Source organism: Anopheles ziemanni, chromosome 2 (genome assembly GCF_943734765.1).
Source record: "Anopheles ziemanni chromosome 2, idAnoZiCoDA_A2_x.2, whole genome shotgun sequence".
In the NCBI taxonomy this organism is placed as follows: domain Eukaryota; kingdom Metazoa; phylum Arthropoda; class Insecta; order Diptera; family Culicidae; genus Anopheles; species Anopheles ziemanni.
Window position 1 is genome coordinate 90,065,659 of NC_080705.1, and position 21,635 is coordinate 90,087,293.

General features: G+C 44.6%; 1 protein-coding gene across 1 annotated transcript in view; it reads right to left on the bottom strand.

Moving 5' to 3' along the window:
* Nucleotides 1–418: 418 nt before the first annotated feature.
* The window catches only part of LOC131282637 (synaptic vesicle membrane protein VAT-1 homolog-like), a 55,786-nt gene continuing 34,569 nt past the window's right edge, over nt 419–21,635 (bottom strand). The window contains exons 3-8 of the mRNA XM_058312157.1: nt 9,631–9,760; nt 7,448–7,663; nt 3,339–3,484; nt 3,040–3,199; nt 2,419–2,950; nt 419–2,335 (exon numbers count right to left, since the gene is read on the bottom strand). Coding sequence (XP_058168140.1) covers nt 2,316–2,335; nt 2,419–2,950; nt 3,040–3,199; nt 3,339–3,484; nt 7,448–7,663; nt 9,631–9,760 — 1,204 coding nt within the window. The 3' untranslated portion in view covers nt 419–2,315. The remainder of the gene's footprint in view (nt 2,336–2,418; nt 2,951–3,039; nt 3,200–3,338; nt 3,485–7,447; nt 7,664–9,630; nt 9,761–21,635) is intronic.

Sequence of the window (21,635 nt, forward strand, 5' to 3'; positions counted from 1 at the left end):
CCTCTAACAAACAAGCCTTACGCAGGCAGCACTAGCTACATCTCTAGATACCTTTTCTGGTGTCCGATGCCCGGTGCTGTATTGTTATTTGTAGCTCACTAACCACCACTTCGTGGCGCTAATGATTCTGCTGAAGCTCAAAAGAAAACAGTGCCAACAGAGCCCATCGTTGGGCTAACGAAAAATGTAAAAGAAGCGTTCACCTGCTCCTGCGAGAGCCTATTTGGGTAGTCATGTTATACGCAACTGTTGGAGCTATAAGAAGGAGAAAGTTTCTGAGGGTTTCGTCCTAGGGGTATCGTTGAAATTAACTACCGAATGGGTGATAGGGAAAATCAGGGTAAAGAAACTATATTCGGAATAAAACAAAAAACTAATAATAAAAACGAAAATAAAACACACACGGCACTAGTTGTTAGCTTTACAATAATTATCCATTTATCATCCCTTTCGCGCAAACCATGACGGAGGGGGGTGAGTTTATGATGTAAAAATAATTATTTCCTCTCTTCATTAATTTATACAAATCGATAAGGGACGCCCTACACAACACTATCAGTACGTTTGACACGCGTCATCCGTGTTTTAACACACTTTGCCATAAACAACAACCCCGGTGTTCGCGCGTCCCATATTTAACCTATCAAATTATAAACGAATCGTGAAATGAAAAATTTTGAACAAAATGGAATAATCTAACATTACATATTCTTTTTTTGGACAATTTTGGATACTTTGCGCTCGTTTGCTTTTGCACGCTTCCTCTCCCGTGTGTCTTAACACGGATACCGCCGTTCGCTTTCTACAGTAATTAATGTTATAAAAAGAAACGCGCGTCCGTTCGTAAACAGTTTGTGAATCCACTCGGCGTATATGTTTGCTTAGGCATGAACATACAACACTACAACTCTATTGCCGTTCGACTTTGAACTGGAACAGCCGGCCACGATGTTGTTATACTAGGTTCCACACGTCATTTCCCTAAAACTTTCATCATATCGACAACACAGTATGGGTTTGCGGAAACAAAAAGAAAACATATATATGAAATATTACAATTAGCATTAAATATTACATAAAAAATGACACATATTAAAAAAGGGAAGAAATATCCAATTGATTGTTTTATCCTATTTTGCGCGTTTTTGTGGGTGCATGCCTTTTCCGCTTGGGGGTATAAATCGGGAGATATTTCAAACAGATAGAGTAGAGACCCCCGGCAATCATCTCGAAAGATCTACTACATATTTGTGTTCCATGAACTCGTAGCTTTTGGACTAATGAGGGCCGTGCATGTGGTGGACAGTGGGATCTTCGATCGACACTCCCCTTTACCGCGTACACTGCGTTTCGTTGAAATCTTATTTGTTTCGCTTAACTTGAACATAATGAAACTTTGGAGCGAAGCAAAACCGGAAAGGATGGCGCGTGAGATCAAATTCTGCCCTGCAACGAAATGTGTCTCTACACGGAGGCATATAACGGTCGATGTGTTCTGTGTCGATCTGGTATCAATATGTTGGTGGCCAGGTATGCCCCCCTTATTTGACACTCACTTTGCGCGCGGTTCCTTCTCTTCTGTTGTCTGTGTTCAGGATGTCGACAGAGACAGTTGGACTTATTGAATTCTTCCCTGTCCTTGCCTCAGAATATTCCTTCCGTATCCGCTAGGTGCTATGTATATATATTTATATATGTATATGCTTTGAGGCAACGAAAGTAAACATACAAGCTCCGACGACGAATGAAAACTGCTAAATATCTTATTTCTCCTCTTTCTTTGTGGCGCGCATTCGACGTCCCTGTTGTCACTAGTGTAGTGCCTTTCGTATGTTGATTATGTTCTGTTATATGTTCTCGTTCTACTATGCTTCCACTGTAATTTTGCTGTTTACATGCTTGTGTTATCTTCTTCTCCTGCCTAGCATACGTAACGACAGATAGCAGAGTAATGAGAGGCGATAGTTGCGATAGGCGTTGCGTATGATAGTGTATGCTCGTGGTTTGTGGTCCTCTAAGAAGGATTCAGCCCCCGTGTAACATGTAGTACAAGAATTTTGATGAAGATTTGCTGCAGCGATGCAATAAAATATTTCTAAATCATTCCTCTCTATCGCGTGGCTCCATGCTGGATATTACGCCACCGTATATGCCGCGTCGGTACGATGGGACTGGGGAGAGAGGGTTGGTATGGTGTGTGATGGAAGTAAAAGTAGTAAAATAGTTCACTGATGTTTTGTGGGGAAGGTGGAGTGTTTGATGTTTGTTGTGCTTGGCTGCGCGTGCTAGTGTGAAGTTTAACCGTCACTAGCTGTTCAACTCGATTCCTTTTTTTCTGTAAATGAAAAACAATTTTTTTAGAAAATAATACATTTCAACAGTGATAAGTTTGCAAAGCTGTGCGTTTCAAAAACCTACCACTCTCGGTTGCGTCACCGTTCGTGGCGGCAGCAGCTGGTTCGTCCTTCTTCTCTGCCCCATCACCGTTCACCTGGGCCGGGGTGGCTTCTTCCGCATCACCGTTGGCCTTCGCTTCCTCGGCGGCATCGCCTTCCTTCTTCTCGTCACCGCCACCATTCTCGACCGCCTTCTTGTCATCGTCCTTGTCCTTCTTGGCACCCTTGTCTTCGCTGGCCTGCTTCTTCGATTTGCTCTTGGCCGGGGTGGCCGGTTTTGGCTTCGGTTCCATCGACGGATCCAGCACCAGCTTACCGATGTTCTTGCGGTCGTGCATCTTCTGCATCGCCTCCGCTACATCCTCCAGCGCCCAGGCCGAGTCAACCACCGGCTTCACTTTGCCGTCCTTCCACAGGCCGAAGATCTTGTCCACCGTCGAGCGGACATACTCGGCACCGTCCTGCTGATACAGCAGATGGCGCAGATTGAATCCGGCCAGACTCTTGTTTTCGTCGAATAGCTTGATCGGCGAAACTTTGTCCACCTGCCACCACTGGATATGGAAAACAACACGATAAGATTAAGGGGAATGTCATCTACCTTTACGTTGGTCACACACGCTAAAACTCCTCCGACACTTACCGAACGGGCAACACTGAAGAAACTCTTCGTCTCCCCAGTGACAACGTTCGAGGAACCATACAGGATGTATTTGCCCATCGGCTTCAGCAGTCCATAGCCACGGTTGCATTCCTCTCCGCACAGGCAATCCATAACGATGTCAACACCTTCCGTCGTAACCCTACAAACGTGAGGGAAATACATGTTTTAACCAACTGTTCGGCAAATCCATCATCCCCCCATCACCGTTTGACCGAAAGGTGAAAGTTTGTGTATCTTTTTCACCCAAAATAGCGTTAGAGCAAACAAACGCAACTTACTTCCGCACTTCGTTGACATAGTCGGTGCGATCGATTAGATGATCGATAAGGCCAGTAGCGGCCAGGGCTTCATGCTTTGATTTGGAGCAAACGCCGAAGATGGTCACATTCGGCACGGTGCGAGCCAGCTGCACGATGGCTTGACCCTGAGAAGGAATAGGTAAAAGGTGCGATTAGGTAGCGTTCTATTTGAGTAGCAAGGTAAGGAGTAACAGCAAAGACGAGGACGTTATCTCAAGGGAGAGGTTTTAACGTGTTTTTTTTTATTATTTACACTGTGAAATGTGATCGAATCATTTCATTCTTGAGCAAGAACTATTTTAAAACGAAGCAATTTTAAAGGTGTCAGTGGAAAATATGATTAAAAATCATCAACGTGCAATAAATTTGACAATTTTAGATAACTTTCATTATTCTACCCCGGTTGATGTAAACGAATTCATACGATTTAAACAGTAAACATAATTGCATGTGAACATTGCTTGTGGATATATTTTATGCTGGATATTATTACCGAGTAAGACTAGTTTATCATAATGTGTCCACCGGGACAAAGTCCCCCCACTAAACCTATACAACCAGCTTGATACACACTTGTCGGGCAGCGTCTGTCGGTTGATGTTACAACAACGGCGATGTGCATTTGATGGAACAAACTTCCGACGGGGCATGACCAAGCAAGCAAAAGTGAGAGTAAAGAGATACAGCTTTTACTGTCACGGGATTATTGTCCTCCGGGTACGCCGGAACGATATGGCAACGTCCATTAGGGTCCGGGGTGATGCGAAAGGTGGGCTATTATCGCATTACCGTTGCAACATTGTTTTCAAGCTTCTGCAATCCAGAAGCTTCTTTCGAAGCCAATGGAAGATGGGCATCAGAGAATATCTGCATAATTTGCACACTGCGGTGGAGGGTTGCAGCAAGTGTGTTTACCATTTTGCTTAATGATAACGGGTGCCACGAATAAATCAGTCAAATCTAGCAGCGCGCCTATATCAGGTTCAGTGCAGAATAACAGCTAAAAATACTTAGAAGGCAGTTGTGACGTACATCGGGGGCCTATCCGAATAGGTTCGTGTTGCGGTTTTTCGGCACAATTCATTATAAACGGCAAACCCTTTACTATCATAGGTACGGTGTTGGTGGTGACACTCCTCATTTGTGACACACGGTTGGCTTATCCAAATAATCAAACAACCTTCCGACAGTCACGACGATTCCTTCGGGAGATAAGGTTTGCCGGTGAATGATGATATGCGACCCCGCAAACGCGATGCAGCGTCAAGGGGGTAAGGGGTTTAATGTGTGCATTCACCCGAAATCAATCAATGGCGTATGTTAGGGCAAAATGAGACTTACGGCTACCATTAGGGCTAATAGCTTAGGGTGTACGAGGTGAAAAAATTATATCACCCTACAGAGGATGACAAGGAAAGCTAGGGTAGGTAGGCTCCGAATCGATCGACCGCTCCGAAAGTTGTGTTTCACTAAGATATCGAATACGGCATAATCTGTGCCATTTCTCTTCCAGTATCGTACAACTGGCAAGAAAATGATTAATGGATGAGTGAAGCAACAAGCGTTAATTATATTTTGTAACCAAATAACATCCATCAGCGACTGCAGGCCGAAAATGCGACTGCACACTGCAATGTCTATGTCACTGCCGCTCGTTGGCTTTGTTGCCCTGCCGATGGATATTTATATCCGGCTACGGTACGGGCGCCCGACTGTCTGTCTCGACCAATTACCGGGCGACCGCGAGAACGGACCCTTACCTTCACTACGGTTCGCGGCTGGTTCCATCATCGCGGTCCACTGTCCCAGACCGTAGACAACTTCAAGCGAGACCTGCACCGTGGGGTAACATTCATACCCGGAATATATATATTACTAATGGATATCGGTCTGTAACGGAAACCATTTCCACGTTTGGGAAAAATATGAGAGAGAAAAGTTTCTCCTTTCTGCAGTGGGTGAAAGAGGTCCCAGGAGCGCTTTGTCGGGTATAAAAGCACCATTTGCTACCTTGCCGTGAATTGCGCGCATAGAACTCACTGCAAGCGAAACCCCAGACGATCGATTTCTTGCTCAATAATAAATATATGTTTCGTCCGACACCGTCTGACGTAGAGAAACCCTTTCTTTCTTTCTGGTGGCTCCCGCCAATGCAAGCGCGTAGTAATGGCAACGTAATGGTAATTACGGCCTGGCAATGCTACGTGCCGCCCCCCCCCCCCCCCTCCACCACCACAAGTTGATGTTGTTTATTTGCTACCCCGGCGGTAGCTCGACATAATTCCAACAATCCACGCTCGATTTAGCTGAGATGGAGTTGGAAAACCAGGACCTTCCGCAACGAAACTTCCGTATACGAAGCTCCAATTTTCAATCAGCCCCCTTTAGAGAAAGTTTTACGGCGAGACCCGTCCGTGGAATGTTTACAGAAACCACCCTCTCTAGGCGACAAAGTGAAGTGAAGTTAGTATATAGCAAAATAACCTACCCATTATCAGAAGAAAGAGATTTTCGAACCAGATTGGGACTTTCCCGCTCGGATAGTTTTTGTCCTATACAAGGCAGTTGCAACAGAGGGCAATAATATTTGCACGATTCACAGGTAACAGGAGGCTCCCTCAAGGGTTATATGATAAATAGCAAAACCGTCCCGTTCCACCATTCCGTTTCCATTAGCTGGCCGGGAAACCGTGGCGCCAACTGAATCGTGGTCCTGAAATAGCATGTCTGCGTTGTTCTTGACATAGTTCTACTATGCATTATTGGCACCGTTACCGGAGGGGTGCGATTTACACCAATGCCGGGTCGTCGATCGGTATGTAATTACTTCTCCCGCAAAGCTCACACCGACAACACAGCAAGAGGAAGCAATCGGGATAAAGGACGACAATGTGGCGCCATTCCGTCCGGTTCGTTTCGTCCCTGACGTGAAAAACGCATGCAACGTTTGCAATCGGGCTAATGCTTTCATCACCACCAGTGGCGGGTCGGGAACACTTAACTTCCGATGTTCGCCAGGAAACGAGGACATGTTAATCACCGGCCTATGGTGCTCTAATTCCATGTAAAATCCTTGATCTACTTTTCGAAACATTCGATGCGTGGTACTTTCCTTTAGCTTGTTTCCTCGCAATTGATTGTTTTAAAAAATTACACTACAGTTTACCATAAACCGATTTTTCCGAACTAATATGATATTGTTGTACTAAAAAGAGTAGAAGATGTTTATTTATACCTTGATATAACAGGTTACAATAATAAAAGGAAACAATAACTACTTTTCCCTTTATTTATGCCCCCGAAGTACATAAATGTCGAGAGCAATCATTCACTGGATGGGAACCGTAACTTCCTTCGGAAGGCATCCTTTTTATGTACCATCATTACGTTATCCAAAGAAAAACCACCAACGGAATGGGAGAAAAGGCAAAAGAAATATTGTTCCACGGTACAAGGATCACTTCACACCCAATTATTTACCCACCGGTCGGCTGCCAACGGAAAGCAAGGCAGGACGAAGCAAGCAGTGTCCTTGAGAAACGAATGCCCATATCCCTGCGGCGGACACCGGTCGGCCGGGCTACCGTTTGAATGTTTACTTCCCACAATCAATTCTCGAGCATTTTCGCCGGTTTTACCGATGCTGATCCTGATCCGAATCGTTGCGGTTCCGGGCACGTTTCGTTTGTTTAATATGCGTGGTGGCCAAACGAAAGCCACAAAATACACCGGCGGTCTTGGGGAGAACATTGTGCTGACCAACCGGAACACTATAAATCCGTCTGACCAGTGCATCCTCCAGCTCCCGTTGTGCGTCTTTTCCGGACCTGCTGATTAACAATACCGAATAGTTATTTTCATTTCTATCCGCTAATGTACACTCACACACAGGCGTAATACCACAATACCTATAAAAACGATCCAGAAATAGAAAGTCAAAGCCGACAGAAACCTCCCACGGAAGGGAAAAGTCTCCTCCAACATAAACCTTAAATACCCAGCTTAAGAAAATAGCGATCCTGCGTCCTCTTTCAAGCCGTTGCTTTCTCCTTTTGTGCGGAGGAAAGGGCCCCGGTACTGCTACTTACCACTCCACCGCCGACGGAATGCAGCAGCAAGGACTTGCCCTCACGAAGCGATACGAGATCGAAGATGAGAATGTAGGCAACCAGATAGTTCATCACGATGGCGGCCGCGTCCTGGAATGTCATCTCCTCCGGAATGTGGTAGACGTACTTGGTAGGGACGGCCACCAGCTCGGACCAGGCCCGGAATTCCGGCAGGGCCACCACGCGATCTCCAACCTAGAAGGGGTGAATACAAAAAACGGGAAGTAAGAAATATGCATAAGCTTTAGGGATTTTGTTCGAACAACTGATGCAGAGTACGTTGGGAATGCGCCCTGCTGTTATGATATGATAGGAACTGAAGTTGAATCGATCATTATTTTTGCCAACGAAGAACTTTTGCTGCTTTCGAGAAAAGTTTCCGGTAGGGTTTTTTCCTTCCACAGCGCGTCCTCCTTTCAGCGCAGTTTGCCGAACCTGTAAAAAGCATTCGTCCTGAGCTTTTCGCAAGGTTTTCAACAAGCATAGTAAGTAGATGTATTATTGATTGGCTGACCGAAACCGGCTGCCAACTTTCCCCGTCAGAATCGGAAGGAAGTGCAGGGTCTGTTACTTGATGAAGTGCTTTTCCTGTCTTAAAATAGAAGGAGCTGCTCGTTCCCTGCCGTAAAAAAAACCCTCCAATCCCTTCGACCGGAAGCAATCAATTGGAAAATATCAGTTACATCCAAGCAGGAAAGATAACCAGACAAGAAAAGTTCGCGTGCAATGCAAGCAGATCGATAACTCGAGCTGTGAGTTTCAAAGTTCATTGAAACCTCACGTTGGTTCGTCAAAAACGACCACCTCGAGGGTCTGGAAAATTTAAAAAAGTGTTGGTGAAGGTGAATTTGGAAATGAACGAACTCGCCAACGATGCCACTGGCGAGGAATGCTTTGCCCACAATACTTTGAAGAAACACTCGCCTCTGGATAACTTAGAACAGAGCCCCTCATCAGCGTCAATCTGAGATAGGAATTAATTTTCCACAAAGTTTTCCAAAACAATCGAAATTCAATTCGACTAACCATATAACATGGGCGAAAATAAGGCGAGTCTAAAAGAGACCGCAAAGAAAGTTTTGAACCAAGCTTACCATCTTGGCAAAGAAAGAAAAAACAATATCGATGGGAAACATATTCAAGTGTCTCTAGTTTCATCCGGCTCAGGCTGATGATTTGGAGTTTTGCACCTATCTCTCTCTCAGGCAAACTTTCCAGTGCTCCGCCGGAGCACGGTTGAGATTCAGGATGTTGATTATAATGATATTTCTACTACTGCCACCTTTTCCCGAGTCTACATGATGATGATTACGAGGATGCTCTCTGAGGCTTCCTCTTCCTTAGATGATGATGATGGACACTCGCCCTTATGGGATGTGAGCAAGTCGTTTTCTTCGAATGCGAACGTGATCGTAATTCGTAATCAGCGGATTCACTTTCCCCCCTTTACTGATACACTTCCTCTACTTCTTCAACGAGCACCTTCACTGTTAAATAAAAGCATCTGTATACCTCAAAAAACCTTTCAGAAGAAGAAAAATCGTTTCTTGTCTATTTTTCACGTCCACACCGGGGGAAAACGGGGTAGTTGATTTAACGACCGACACACGACGGGAAAAAAACGGCAAGTTGTAGAAGCAGGATAATCATAGGTTTGGATTTCCTTGCGTCTCATGCGGACCTCTTCACGGAAAGATATGATGCTGAGTCTCGGACCTGAACTGGTTAGATCTGGTCCAGAGGATTTAAAAGAAAGCTTCACCATCGGTCTAGCCTAGGAGTTGGGGGGTTTTGGTCTTAAACAACTAACGACAGCTAGAGACTTTACCAAAAACGCTGAAGAATGGTTTCAAATTTATAAAATAAGAATCCTTTGTTATGAATCTTCCCAAATTTAAACAGAAAGAGGATTGAATTCTTCTATCCTAGTTCTTTCCAAACGAAACCGAGCACTTTATTTTACAATCAATTAGATTTTAAAATTGGTGAAAGAAAAGAATCCTAAGATAAATGCATCGTTTTGTACTGCAGGGATTATTTCAACTTTCACAAGTTGGAAAGTCCTTCAAGTTTGAAACATTCTTCCGGATAGAGAGTAGAGAATATTCTTCTTCGTGACAACAAAAAAGTACACTAAGTTCGGCTAAGAAGGACCAACTTACCTTAAATCCTTCCACTTCCTCACCGACAGCTTCGATTTCACCGGCGCATTCGAATCCGAGGATGGTGGGAGTCTTCGGTGGGGAATCGATTGCCCCCAGTCGGACCATCAAGTCCTGGAAATTCAATCCGCTGAAGAGAAAAGAAAAAGTGTTCGGTAAGTTATAGATAAGAGATACATAGAGGATAGGTCGTGTATCGTTGAGTTTATTTTAATTTCATCGCTTGTAGAAAATTAACATTTGCTTAATTAAAACCGCTTCCCTTTAAGTCACCACTTTTTGTTTAGTAAACTAAATCAAGTATCTGAAAACGTTGTTCCACTATGTCTTGTGTCATTCTCATCTTTTGCTTAAAAAAGGCTTGGGGATGGCACTTGAGAACTGCCAGTTGAAGTTTCTTGTTGTTTGAATGTTCCCATGTCTCTGGCGAGTACAGGTTAGCTAGATTTGGGTGTCCATTCACCCCCACCTTTTCTAGAACATCAGCGGGAAAAACTTTTCCTTGTCACGACACACGTTTCAGCTCCGTTCGATCGTCTGTGGAACGTCAACAACGTCTTCAACCATTTTGACTCCCAAGAGGAGTAAACCCTCGTCGTCGTTTCTCACCGAGAACCACTTGAACCATTCGGTGGACGGATGCAGTGTTGCACTCGCCGCAACGGCATGCAATCTTCCAAAGTCCCGAAGCGTCCCAAAGTCCCCAGAAATTTGTTTATTGGAATATTTCTGGCTCGTTGCACCTCGCTTTGCTTGAAGTGAGCACCGTCTGTGACCCTCCACACTCCAGAAGGATTATGGGTGACGGGAAGAAATTTTCCACCGTTTCCAAATCTTCGCCGGGGTTCAGTCGACGGCTGCAACTGACAAAAATCATATCCAATAAAATTTTCGGGTCGCACACAAATTGAAACGAGCGAGAGTCAACGCTCTAATGGCGACTGAAAGACTCTTGTTGGCCCCTTTCGGTGGCTTCGTTTCGATGAACTGTGAAAATTACACTTGACTAGTGCATTGCAACTCAAGTGATTCTGTACGGTGGTAAAAGAGGGCCATTATTTTCATATCGGGAGACGGACGAATTCCTAACTCGCTGAGTCGAGTTTTCGAATACCGACGACAATGACCTTCGCTTCCCCCCTTCTGGGCATGTGAGAATGTTGATGAGCGTTTTGGTGTTTTCTGGTGAAGGTATTCTAAACCACATGCCACCTTCAAAAGAGGGATATAGGGGCTCGAGGGACTCAGTTTTGGAAGTGAATACTCCGGAGAGCGAGAAGATGTACTCAATTAAGAACGATTTCCCAGCCTGCACTGTGGATGGATGTTATGAAGACCAAAAAAAGAATATTTAAAACATGTCCCAAAGGTGCCCGGCCCTATGTTTTGAAACACTTGACGAATTAAGCATGGCGACAAACACGTAACATCACACTTGAGCTGAATTCTATGTTCATTAGTAAACCCGAAGCGCATGTTTTCCCAGCACTCATTCAGCACTAAATTTAAAATAGTTGTCTCCAAAAGTTTTCCCCCTCCCGCTGTCCTGGAAACTCAAATCCCCCACATCAAACGAATGGCAGCGGCGGCATCTGTCTGTCGTCTTCCGAAAAACGGTTCCATCGTGTAAGGAAAAGTCTGACACGTACCAGACGTAGAAGACGACACTCTGTCATCCTACACCCGCGTAGAAAAGGCATTATCGAGACGCTATGTGAATGATGTTCCATTTTCCGGACAGAAAAAAAAACCCTTTCTCGCTGTTGTTCGGGATTGAGATTGTGTCTAGTGTTCTGATAAGGTAGTCACTTCACAACAGGCGGTAAAATATAGGCACGTAATTATGTGTGATTAGTGTTGGGATGGAGGAGCTTGTAATGCGAGAAAGAGACCCTGTTGTCATCGGTTTAATAGGCATTTGTTTTATTCAAATTGCCACATTTTGTGGTAAAATATTGTCTTCTCTCTTGCTATCAAGACAGGAGGGGGCTTTAGAAGAATGCAGAGAGTAGGGTATTATGGTGAGTTAGGTTAGAAAACATGATCATTCCGCCCGCATTTCGAACCTCATAAACGAGATTAGTGGGAATTAAAGTGAATTTATGAAATTTCCCTTCCCCACCGAACACGCAAATTTGTCTGTCAATCCTAAACATTTGCCTGAGGGATTTAAATGACATCCATTGGCTGCTCTTGTTATTAACAAAACAATTGTTTTAAGCATAAAAGTTTCAACCGGTGGCATCCTACATTGTTTCATGCACACTCCTTAAATGTTATCTATATTACTCTCATTAATTTTCCGTTTCAATTCCATTAAGGGCCAGCGGCATCGGCTTGTAGTGCGAGTTCTGCCGGAGTAGAACGGACGTTTAAACACCGGCTGAACTACTTTCCCGCTGACGAACCGGCGACGATGGGACATTTATCACGGTACTACCACCAGAGCTCTAGGCGTGCAGAAGACAGCAGGAGGACCGTTTTCCCGACCGAGAACGGCCAGACGGGAAAACATCATGCCGGTGGTGGATCTCGTGCGAGGAAGAGCTTTCGGGAGAATGAAAAATGTCGCTCAATTATCGTTTTCCTGGAATCGTCGTCTGTGGCGTATTGTTGCTAGTTGGGGGACTGGTTGGTTGGTGTAATGTCCTCCGCTAGTCGCTGACAATTGTTTATCGTGTCCTTCGTCTTCCCATTGCCACGTCAACGTCCCCACCATGAGTAGATGTTTTTACTGGCGGAGCGCAGAGGATTTTATAAGACCAATTAATAAAATTCCTCTCTTCATTACGCTCCAATAATAGACTTGTATAACATGAAAATTACATGCCGGGTGGAGGGATTCATATACCCCTCGATAGGTTGGAAAATCCTAGCGGATAGAACCTCAGCCGTTATTCAAGACAAATATTTCCCATCAAATAAACACACATAAAAATGTTAAAAAAAAAGGTAAAATTAGTTCCAACCATGAAATTTAACAGCAACGGCACGGAACGACAATACTTTAATCAACCTGCTTCCCCATCAACGGACTACCACAATTCAAAACCCTATTTTCCAACCGCCGATGCAATCCTTTTCTGTGTTGGCTCATCGTAAAAAAACTCACCCTTCCACCAAGGAATGGTTTTGTATCATCGACCATCGGAAAATTTCAAGCACACAAACACACCCCAGCTCAGATAGTTCATCAAAATCTTGATTGGTTCGGTAGTAGAAAAATGAATTTACATTCCGTTCATTCCGAGCAAATTCAGTGAGCATTCAGTGAGGTTTACCCAGCAAAAAAAAAAATAACCCCAGGGAGAACGTTTATGTTAGCTTTACTTTGTTTGTGTTTTTTCTTGCTATTTTCTTTTATACATTAAGTGCTTTTGACCTGTGTGTCAGACCTTCCGTATAATCACTGTTTAACACTACCAAACGCACTAGGAATAACCCCCGGTTCATGGTATTAAAATATCTTAACCTCAATAAACGCTTCAGGGCTCTGGCAAATATTGCTCCCTTTCTTCACAGCCCCACGAGACAGCCGGAAGCCTGGAAAATGAATGTATGTGTCATTCACTGGGAAAATTTCCACTTCCGTTTCCGCACAAAGTTGGTGACACACTTTGAACGATGATATAGCCGAGAAGAAGGTCCATTTTTGTGATCGAACTTTTTCGCTTCAATACCGTAGGCAATTGACTGGAAGAACCAAAACCAAAGGGGACGTTAAGGGTGTCATACTGAACAATGGATGGAACCAACCACACTTACACAATACCGCTCCCCAGTATTTGATGGAGGAGCTCGACAAATTCCAAAGTCCAACCTCCCTTTTTTCCAGAACCGCATGCATTCTAACGGAAATATGTCCCCCCACCGGAGGACTTGAAAGGGAAGAAAGGCGGAAGTACGGTATCGGAACAGGATAGGCCGCTTTTCTCATTAATTGTCCGCCCTTTCCACCCACAAGGCATTACAATGAAACCACGAACCCACACTCTTCTCCTCGAACCGGAACTTGAGTTCTGCTCCTGTGGACAACCGACCCCTCCTCCACTTGGCACTATACTTAAAGAACAAGTGGTATGAACCCGGCCCAGAACCGACGGCAAGGCAAGGCGAATGCGAAGCAATAAGACGTTTACATATTTTGCCAAATTTCATCGACGATAGCGTTGTTGGACGAGACGCGGGAATGAATGAAATTACGTTTACTTAAGGGATTACAGTCACGATGGAGGAAATTTTCTTCGACGATTGGGGAGGACGGAAGGAGCTTGATGGAGCTGTTGTTTTACTACTAGAACGGATGTGTCTCGCCGGAGTGGTGGAAAGTGGAAACCTTTAGGGTCCTTTTTCCAGGCAAACCAACAGGAAATCGAAGCGGTGGTGGTGTTCGGCGAGGGACGTCGGATGAAAATGACAAAATTATGCATTCAACAGTTCCTTGGTGTGTTAATTAAATTGTTGCGACGTTGCATACTATTATGCCCCTTGGTGCGTAAGGCAAGTGACAGTTTGTCTTGGGCTTCAAGCCGCTGGCAAACAACCAATTTTTTGGGGGAAAAAACACAAGCAGCGGCAATCTTCCGGACGAGAAAAGGGTCGAGTGTTTTAAGAAACCACGGTTCGTTGGGCCTGTCGTGGAACCGACTGGTTTTTCCTTTCGGAGTTGAGTTGTTGGACACAAATTTTAGTGAGTAGGCGGAACTGAAGCCTTTTCTATTTTCTAACACCGGCGATCAAAATTGCGTGCATCAACAAGCAAGCGGCCTTTTCGAGGGATATAAGCGAGAGAAATAGAGAGTTAGATAATATTTGAGTTTGAACAACCAGGCTTAAATCGAATGATCGAAAAAAGAGATGATGAACTGCGAAAACCGGTTGGAGAACAAATTTAAAAATATCAATCGCTAAAATTATATCTAATAACAACAACAAAATTGATGTGGAAGCAGGAAAATTGAAGTAAACGATTATTATTCTAATCCGGAAAAATCAACTGAACAACGATCTTTAAAATCTACCTTGCGACGATATCTATTTTCAATGGATAACTTTTCCTCACTCCTTCACGCCCGCCAGAGGCAAACATAATCGATTTCGATTCCCCGTAGTACACAAATCCCCCTACGGGGGAAACATATCTCATCAATAGTAACGACATGTCTTGTTAAAACGGTCCGACCGTACGAAGATGTTCTCATTGTCTATCCCCAATTGATGCTCGACGCGAAAGAAAAAGAAGATAGCTGCAGGCGACGCGTTTTGTTTTTCCAGAAAGCATCACTTTATCTCTACCCTCCATGGTGCCATGAAAAACCAGCGATTTTTATGACACAATTGGAAAAGTTGTTAACATAAAACACTCTCCACGGAATCGACTGTGAGGGCGTGCGGGCTAACATTTCGGCGCAGTAACTACAGGTGGTCGGTGAGGGAATGTTCCGTGCGTGCCGCCCCCAAATGGTGGATGGATGCCGGAAGCGGATTATTCGATAACGAATTTCGGGTGATAATAGTCCGGCGGGATCCATGGGAGGAAGCTAAGGGCGGGCGGGCCTAGACGACTCCCGGTTGTGGACGGGGCGCTATATATAGTGGAAAACCATGCCATAAAAGTGTGTCATAAAATCGCATCAAACCAGGAGCACGTCCTCAAGCTCACGCACAAACGGCGATATTAGTTCGGTCATTATTCGGTGGGCTGAACAGACGGCATGCAGAAGGAAAACTTTCACTCTCCCACTTAGTTTCCATACTTGGCCGTTTAATGAACTTTCCAGCAACATTTCGTTTCGTAGGGTAAGAAAATCTAATGATGGAACATTTTGTCATGGCGATCAATGAAGGCTGAAGCCGGCTGTGCTTCCGTGCTGGCAGGAAGGACGCGTTGCAACAGCTTCGGGGAATTTTAATTAATTTTCTTTCGCCTATAAACGCGCACAAAACACATAGCCGCTGTTAATTAGCGCTAGGCAAATTCCCGGGGAGCAGCATCATCAGGAAGCGTTATTTTGTTTTTGTATCGTTCCCTTGTCCAACAATTCTGCATTGTCTGGGCTAAAAATACTAGAGAAGGAGATAAAATTAAACTGATCTCCAGCGCAATGGAAAACTCCGGAGGTTGTTTTCTGATTCCAACGTTCCAAGCAATATTAATGGAAGAAACATTCGTGACAAATATATGGAGAACAGGTATCCAAAGACAATTACCACAAAGACACGTACTTCCGATAGGATACGATCAGGATACGAAGTTGTGCAGTCAGTTTTGTTGTATTCTAATGAAGGAAAACTCAAACTATAAAAATAACACGCCCGCGAAAAGTCTGATTTTTCGTAGCACGATCTTTTCCAGCATCTAGGTGATTTCTCTAGCCTTTTCTCTACGGTTATCTTTCTATTCTTAAAGTCGCACTTTCCCAAAAGCACCATGTCATCGATCTATATAGACAGCCATAATACCAATTCTGCTGGATGCGAAAAGGGTTTATCCCTCGGGAGTCGGCTCCTCTCAGCAAGACCTTTTCAACTAATCCTCTCGAAACCGTCTCGGTTCAATGTTAGTAAACAAGAAAAAACAAAGAATAAGGCAAGAAGAATAGCACACCACCAAGGACCTGGAATGCCCCGGAAAAGACGGATCGAATGGAAGATGGCCTTTGGTAGGAACATTTGACAACTCTTCAATCAACCGTGCGCTTCAGTGCTGATGACTTTAACCGGAGCTGAATGAGTGTCTAACAAGGCAACGGACCTCTTCAATTCCCCGTTGGTTTATGAGATGTTTTCAAATTCGTAACAAGCGGGATGGGATATAAGAACGTAACAAGGGATGCGAGCAAAAATTATATTGTTTTTTTATTGAAATGATGACTTAAATTTTGGCGGAGAACCTGTTAATTGGACATTGTATTCTTCTTTAAGAAAAAGTTCTACTTCAATTCAAATTTTTCGATGATGATAGAAACTCCATTTTGTTACCGACAGAATGTTCCAAAGCATTCCTCTAATGTTAATTCAATCCACTTGCATACACAAATGGTGATTTCATCAAAAAGTTATCCGTATAGGTGAGAGATAATCATCGTTTGCATAGCACCTCGCGAATAGCATCGTTATGTATAGCAAACCGTCAATATGATGTCGCCATTCTTTGACTTGTTCTTATCCATTGGTCCGACTGAAATGCGAAAGAGTTTTGCAATAAAGGATTATGGTTTAAAGCTGCATAGAATGCTCATGCCGAGGATGCCTTAAGTGTTCGGTGATGGATAGAAGAAGGCAAGGATATGGAAGAACACATTATTGTGCACTCGTCGATACCTCTAGAGCTTATATCTATATCTTGTCTTCTCTGTGCAAACCCACGTTCAGAAAGGACCGACCGGAAACTCCCAGAACGAACCGTTTCCCGGTGAGCAGGGAAATGCACTTGCGAACCATCGTTCTCCAACCTACGCCAACCCGAGTTAGCAAGCCCCAAAGCACAACCGATCGGGCGTCCTTACTTCCATCCTTCCTTCCATTTGCCAGGATACTCAATTATTTCTCGGGGCCAGTGCGCATTCCGCTTGTAAACCTGGACGACCTTTCTGAATACTCCTGCTGCCCTGGCGGGGCAAAGAGATTCGCTATTTTTCCACTGTCAATTCCTTCTATCTGACGTCGCACGGGAGTAGAAAAGAACTCTAGAGGTAGAAACTATCTTTCTCGATCACCAGAGCTCGTGAGAGAGCAGCGCTTGTCCGGATACCCGGTTTCAATCATCCAGCATCTAACCGTATCACCTTTAAACCACCCCATCGAAGCTTATCCCCATCCGCTGGGATATTTCATTTTTCAAATAAAAACTGTGCGCAGCGGTGTGCGGCCCGATGAACAATGAGTTAAAAGAAACAATTTTCCAACTGTACGCCGTTTGTTTGTTTTGTGCTGGCAAACCTCCATTTGCTCATCGTCACATGCCGGCTGGTTGGGTTTTTTCTATTATTCTTTTGCTGCTCGACAAACACACCGAGCAATCTAACGACCATCCATCCTTCAGATGCCTTTTCCCCGTCAGTTTTGCAAAACGTTTACATTTTTTCATTGGATAATTTATGATCGCGAATGGATGTTGTATTTCACTTCGAGCATAGGGTCACAAGGGTTTTGTGTCCTTGCAGTTTGCGATGTGAAAGCTAGAAAATTCTTTTCACATGACCGATTTCATTTTACACAATTTAACAAGCCTCAATATTTTGCTGTTAATTTCCCTTGCGATATTCATGTTATTTTCTACCATGAACTTGCTGTGGAAGGCAAAACAAAACACAAATCCTTAAGTCCAACGGGTTATGCTTGACGTCAGCGACGGCGAGTTTTGACGTGCCCTTTTCACGGATGAATTCCGGAAGCTAGCCAACAATTAATTAGAAAATGTTTCAACAGCAGAAAATAAAACTGCTCTATCTTCCGACCAGACCGGCCACAACAAATGGTTCACTTAGGCAGCGGAAAATGTTTAAGTGTCCATAGGAGCGTGCGCTATCGACGTCAAAGGTCGCTGGCGCAGACGAAGAGCTGGTTGGTTGGCTGTCTAACGGCTCGAGACACCCGCCGGGGTTTGACTTTGGCTTAAGCTCCGCCAAAAATACGGCGCTACCGTATTTTATGACGATTCGGTTTTTATGTCCTTTCCACATTTTATGCTTTTCGGCTTTCAATTCGACGAGCGACCTCCGCTCAAATGGTCTCATTAATTTTTCCAACACCTTTCCCCGCCAATGGCACTATGCCTGTTTGCCCAGCCGATTCACCTTTCCCACTTCCTCTCTGCTTCTCGTCCAACGAAGCATGCTAAATGCTTTACGGCATCAAATCCCCAGTCCTGCCCCCCACCCACACCAGCACCGAACGGTTTGCACTAAAATGCTGCTTACAAATTCATTACCAAATATCACCCAACGGAGGAGGATGAAGGGAATCGGTTCAGCAGCAGGACCAACACTGGAGATAACACCAGAGCCCACATCCCACCCCGTACGCACGCCATCAATGTCGGTCGGTCGGCCGGCCTAATCCCGCTGCAGATGTACGTAAATAAATGTACCAAAAAATCGCTTAGCAACACTGTGCTGCGTAGGTGTCAGGTGGAGCGCGGGTCAGGTCGAGAGAAAGAGGATACAAATAAAATTCTTCAACCATGGTTCGCTGGAATTGACTTTTATTGTCAACCACCATGACTCGTGCCGGGTTTTCAACGCATATCCTTGCACGCCTTGAACGTGAAGCAAAAAGGCAAGACCCTCGGAGAACTCCTGTCTTAACGACGCCGAAGAACGCGCGGGACAGAAAATTCTGCTTGTCGGTTTTCCCATCCACCTTCGGTTTGCCGGTTTGCCTGGGGATTCTCTTTTGGTGTTGTGGGTTTTTATTTTATTTTTCGCAGACGAAAGTCAATTTTGCTCCTCCAACCAAGCTTTACACGGAGGATACCGAGAATCGCGAGGAAGTACCCATTAAATCTTTCCCGCTGGATGATGGGCCGCCACTGCTTTCGGGATCTAGCATATCCGTTACGCAGGATGCACACATCTTGCACGAACCGTTACCCGGTCTCTGGAGGAGGAGGAAGTGTATGAGGAGGGAGGGTGGCGTGGTCGTAAATTAAATATACACGAGGCACCTTTTTGGGTCCGGGTGATGTATCATCGTATTTGAACTTTTCTCCTCGAGTTTCCCGTCGTCTTAATGTTGTTTCTCCAAAAAATCAACATTTACCGCACCATCTAAAAAGGTTTGACCTTCAACGATGTATAAACGATGTCATCTAAACTGAAAAAAGTATTCTGTAATTTAATGCACTCAGCGAATAGGTGATACTTTGTGATAACGCATGGAAAATGCCTGTAAAATGTCCACGCTTGACAATTTAAACCTATAAAGCCCTAGCAGCTGTACACCCGAAAAATTGATTAATCTTTCTGAACAAACAGCTGCCTTGTAGAGCTCGGGAAAATGCGCAACACTAGCAAAGGTTTCTGCAATTTTGACGAAATGTCCACAAAAAAAGCAGATTCGCTAAGCACACATTCAATCCAGTCTCTGTCCAAACATAGCCGCGACTGGGATACGCGTCGCAGCTGGGGATTAGGAAAAATCAACATCATAATCGTTTCCCTGGCGAAACCACCCCTTGGCCCTTGGGGCGGATGGTCTCGACAAACTTAAAGCGATTTAAAATCAGAAACGCGACATCGTTGGAATGTGAAACACACTCCGAACGACAGGACATGACGGTGAAATAATACTTCCCAGCGTGACATTTTCCCATCTACATCCGCTTTTCCTGTTTCCGATGAAGACGAGAGAGTTGCTTTGCGCAACTAATAGAAGTGCTTTAAAATTACCAAGTAAACACCATTAATGTCCGCCCGACGACGCAACCGAGCAGAGTTTCCCGACTAGCACAATACACCCAGATGCAGCCTGGAGCTGAAGCAGACTCTCCAACTCGGAGCGTAATCAGGAAATGAAACAGCATGTGAACAGAAAGTAGTGAATACCCACCCCCCAGTAGGGGGTTTCTTGTCTGAGCGTTGCTTTGAAGTGTGGTAGTAGCCTGCGAGTACATGCTCTCCCCAGCGTCGGAGCCGATCCTCGGTGTCCATTTTTAGTGCCGTTAAATTACATTGTACAACAGTGTTGCGAAACTCGCACACAAACGGCTTGGTCCAGCTGTTTTCTCTCCGGGAGCCCTTCTGAAGTCTTTCCGAACCGGCGTCGTCTGGAGCGTGGGGCAGGGTGTGCTAAGGAAACCACAGACAACTGCTGCGTTACGGGAAGCGTCACCGGAAGTGGATGATGGAAAGCGTTACCGAAGGCCGGTACTGAAGTTGTGTATAATCCCAGGCAGACATTTTCTGGCAAGATTTCGAAACTCACACACCATTCGACGGACGGAGACTGTAAGCAGCGCTCTTCCACTTTACTGTTCGCAGAAAATGATTTTATCGCTGATCTTTTTGAATTTCCTTTACAGTCAATATTTCATTGAAGAACTTGTTGTAGCTGTAAAATTTTCCACAAGCGACACAACTTGGAACTGCCATCCATTGAATCGGTCTTGGAAACGAAGCAAAATTGAACAAGAAAATGTTTTTCAATCGATCCAGCGTTTCGTTTTTCCCGAAAGCCATCTTTTCTTAGACTACTTTAATGCTTTGAAAATATAAAAAATGGATATTGGTGTACATCCCTCGTGTAGTTCAATGCCATAGAGCATTATCCATCGGAACGTAGAGTAACATTTTTTAAAGTCGTTGTCTGCACTCCGCGATCTGATCCTGTGACCGGAGGGCCACATTCATTTTCCATTTCGGTTTCAGTAACTCTTTCGTTTAACAAGCGGAACAGCTAACCATGGCCATCGTCGTGGACTCTGTTAACCACAGACGTCTTGTGTCCGGTGCAGTTCGGTTTTTCGACTCTACCTCATCGTTTGCAAAAGGATTTTCAGGCACTTCAGCTCTGCGTGGAAATGACGGGGCTTAAAAGAAGAGGAAAAAACTCTGTCGTACCCATTGGGCGGAATGTCGCAAGGATCTACGAACTTTCACGCTATGCGCCTGGGCTAACGGAGAGAAATTACTTCTCGAGTTCAGCCAAACGGTATAAAATCTTCGCCGATGTCAGATAATGGTTTACCGTGGACGGACAATGGAAAAATCGGTGTTGACAAACGGACGATTGGAACAAAAACAAGGTATTAGTCTTTCGAAGAAACAAATTTACCAAGAATAAAATTTTCAACTTTTGCTCCTACACTTGTGTGTTGAAAACAAATGCTGAGAACTCCAAATTTTCAAACTCCTTCAATATACCGACACGTCCAGCTGCTCAAATGAAAACGAGTGAAATTTTTGTATCGATTTCACTCGTGTCCCATGGTTTTAGTTATCCCAAAGCAACGTACTCCACACCCCAATCCATTATCCCTCGCTAGGGGTTCACACTGCAGTCAC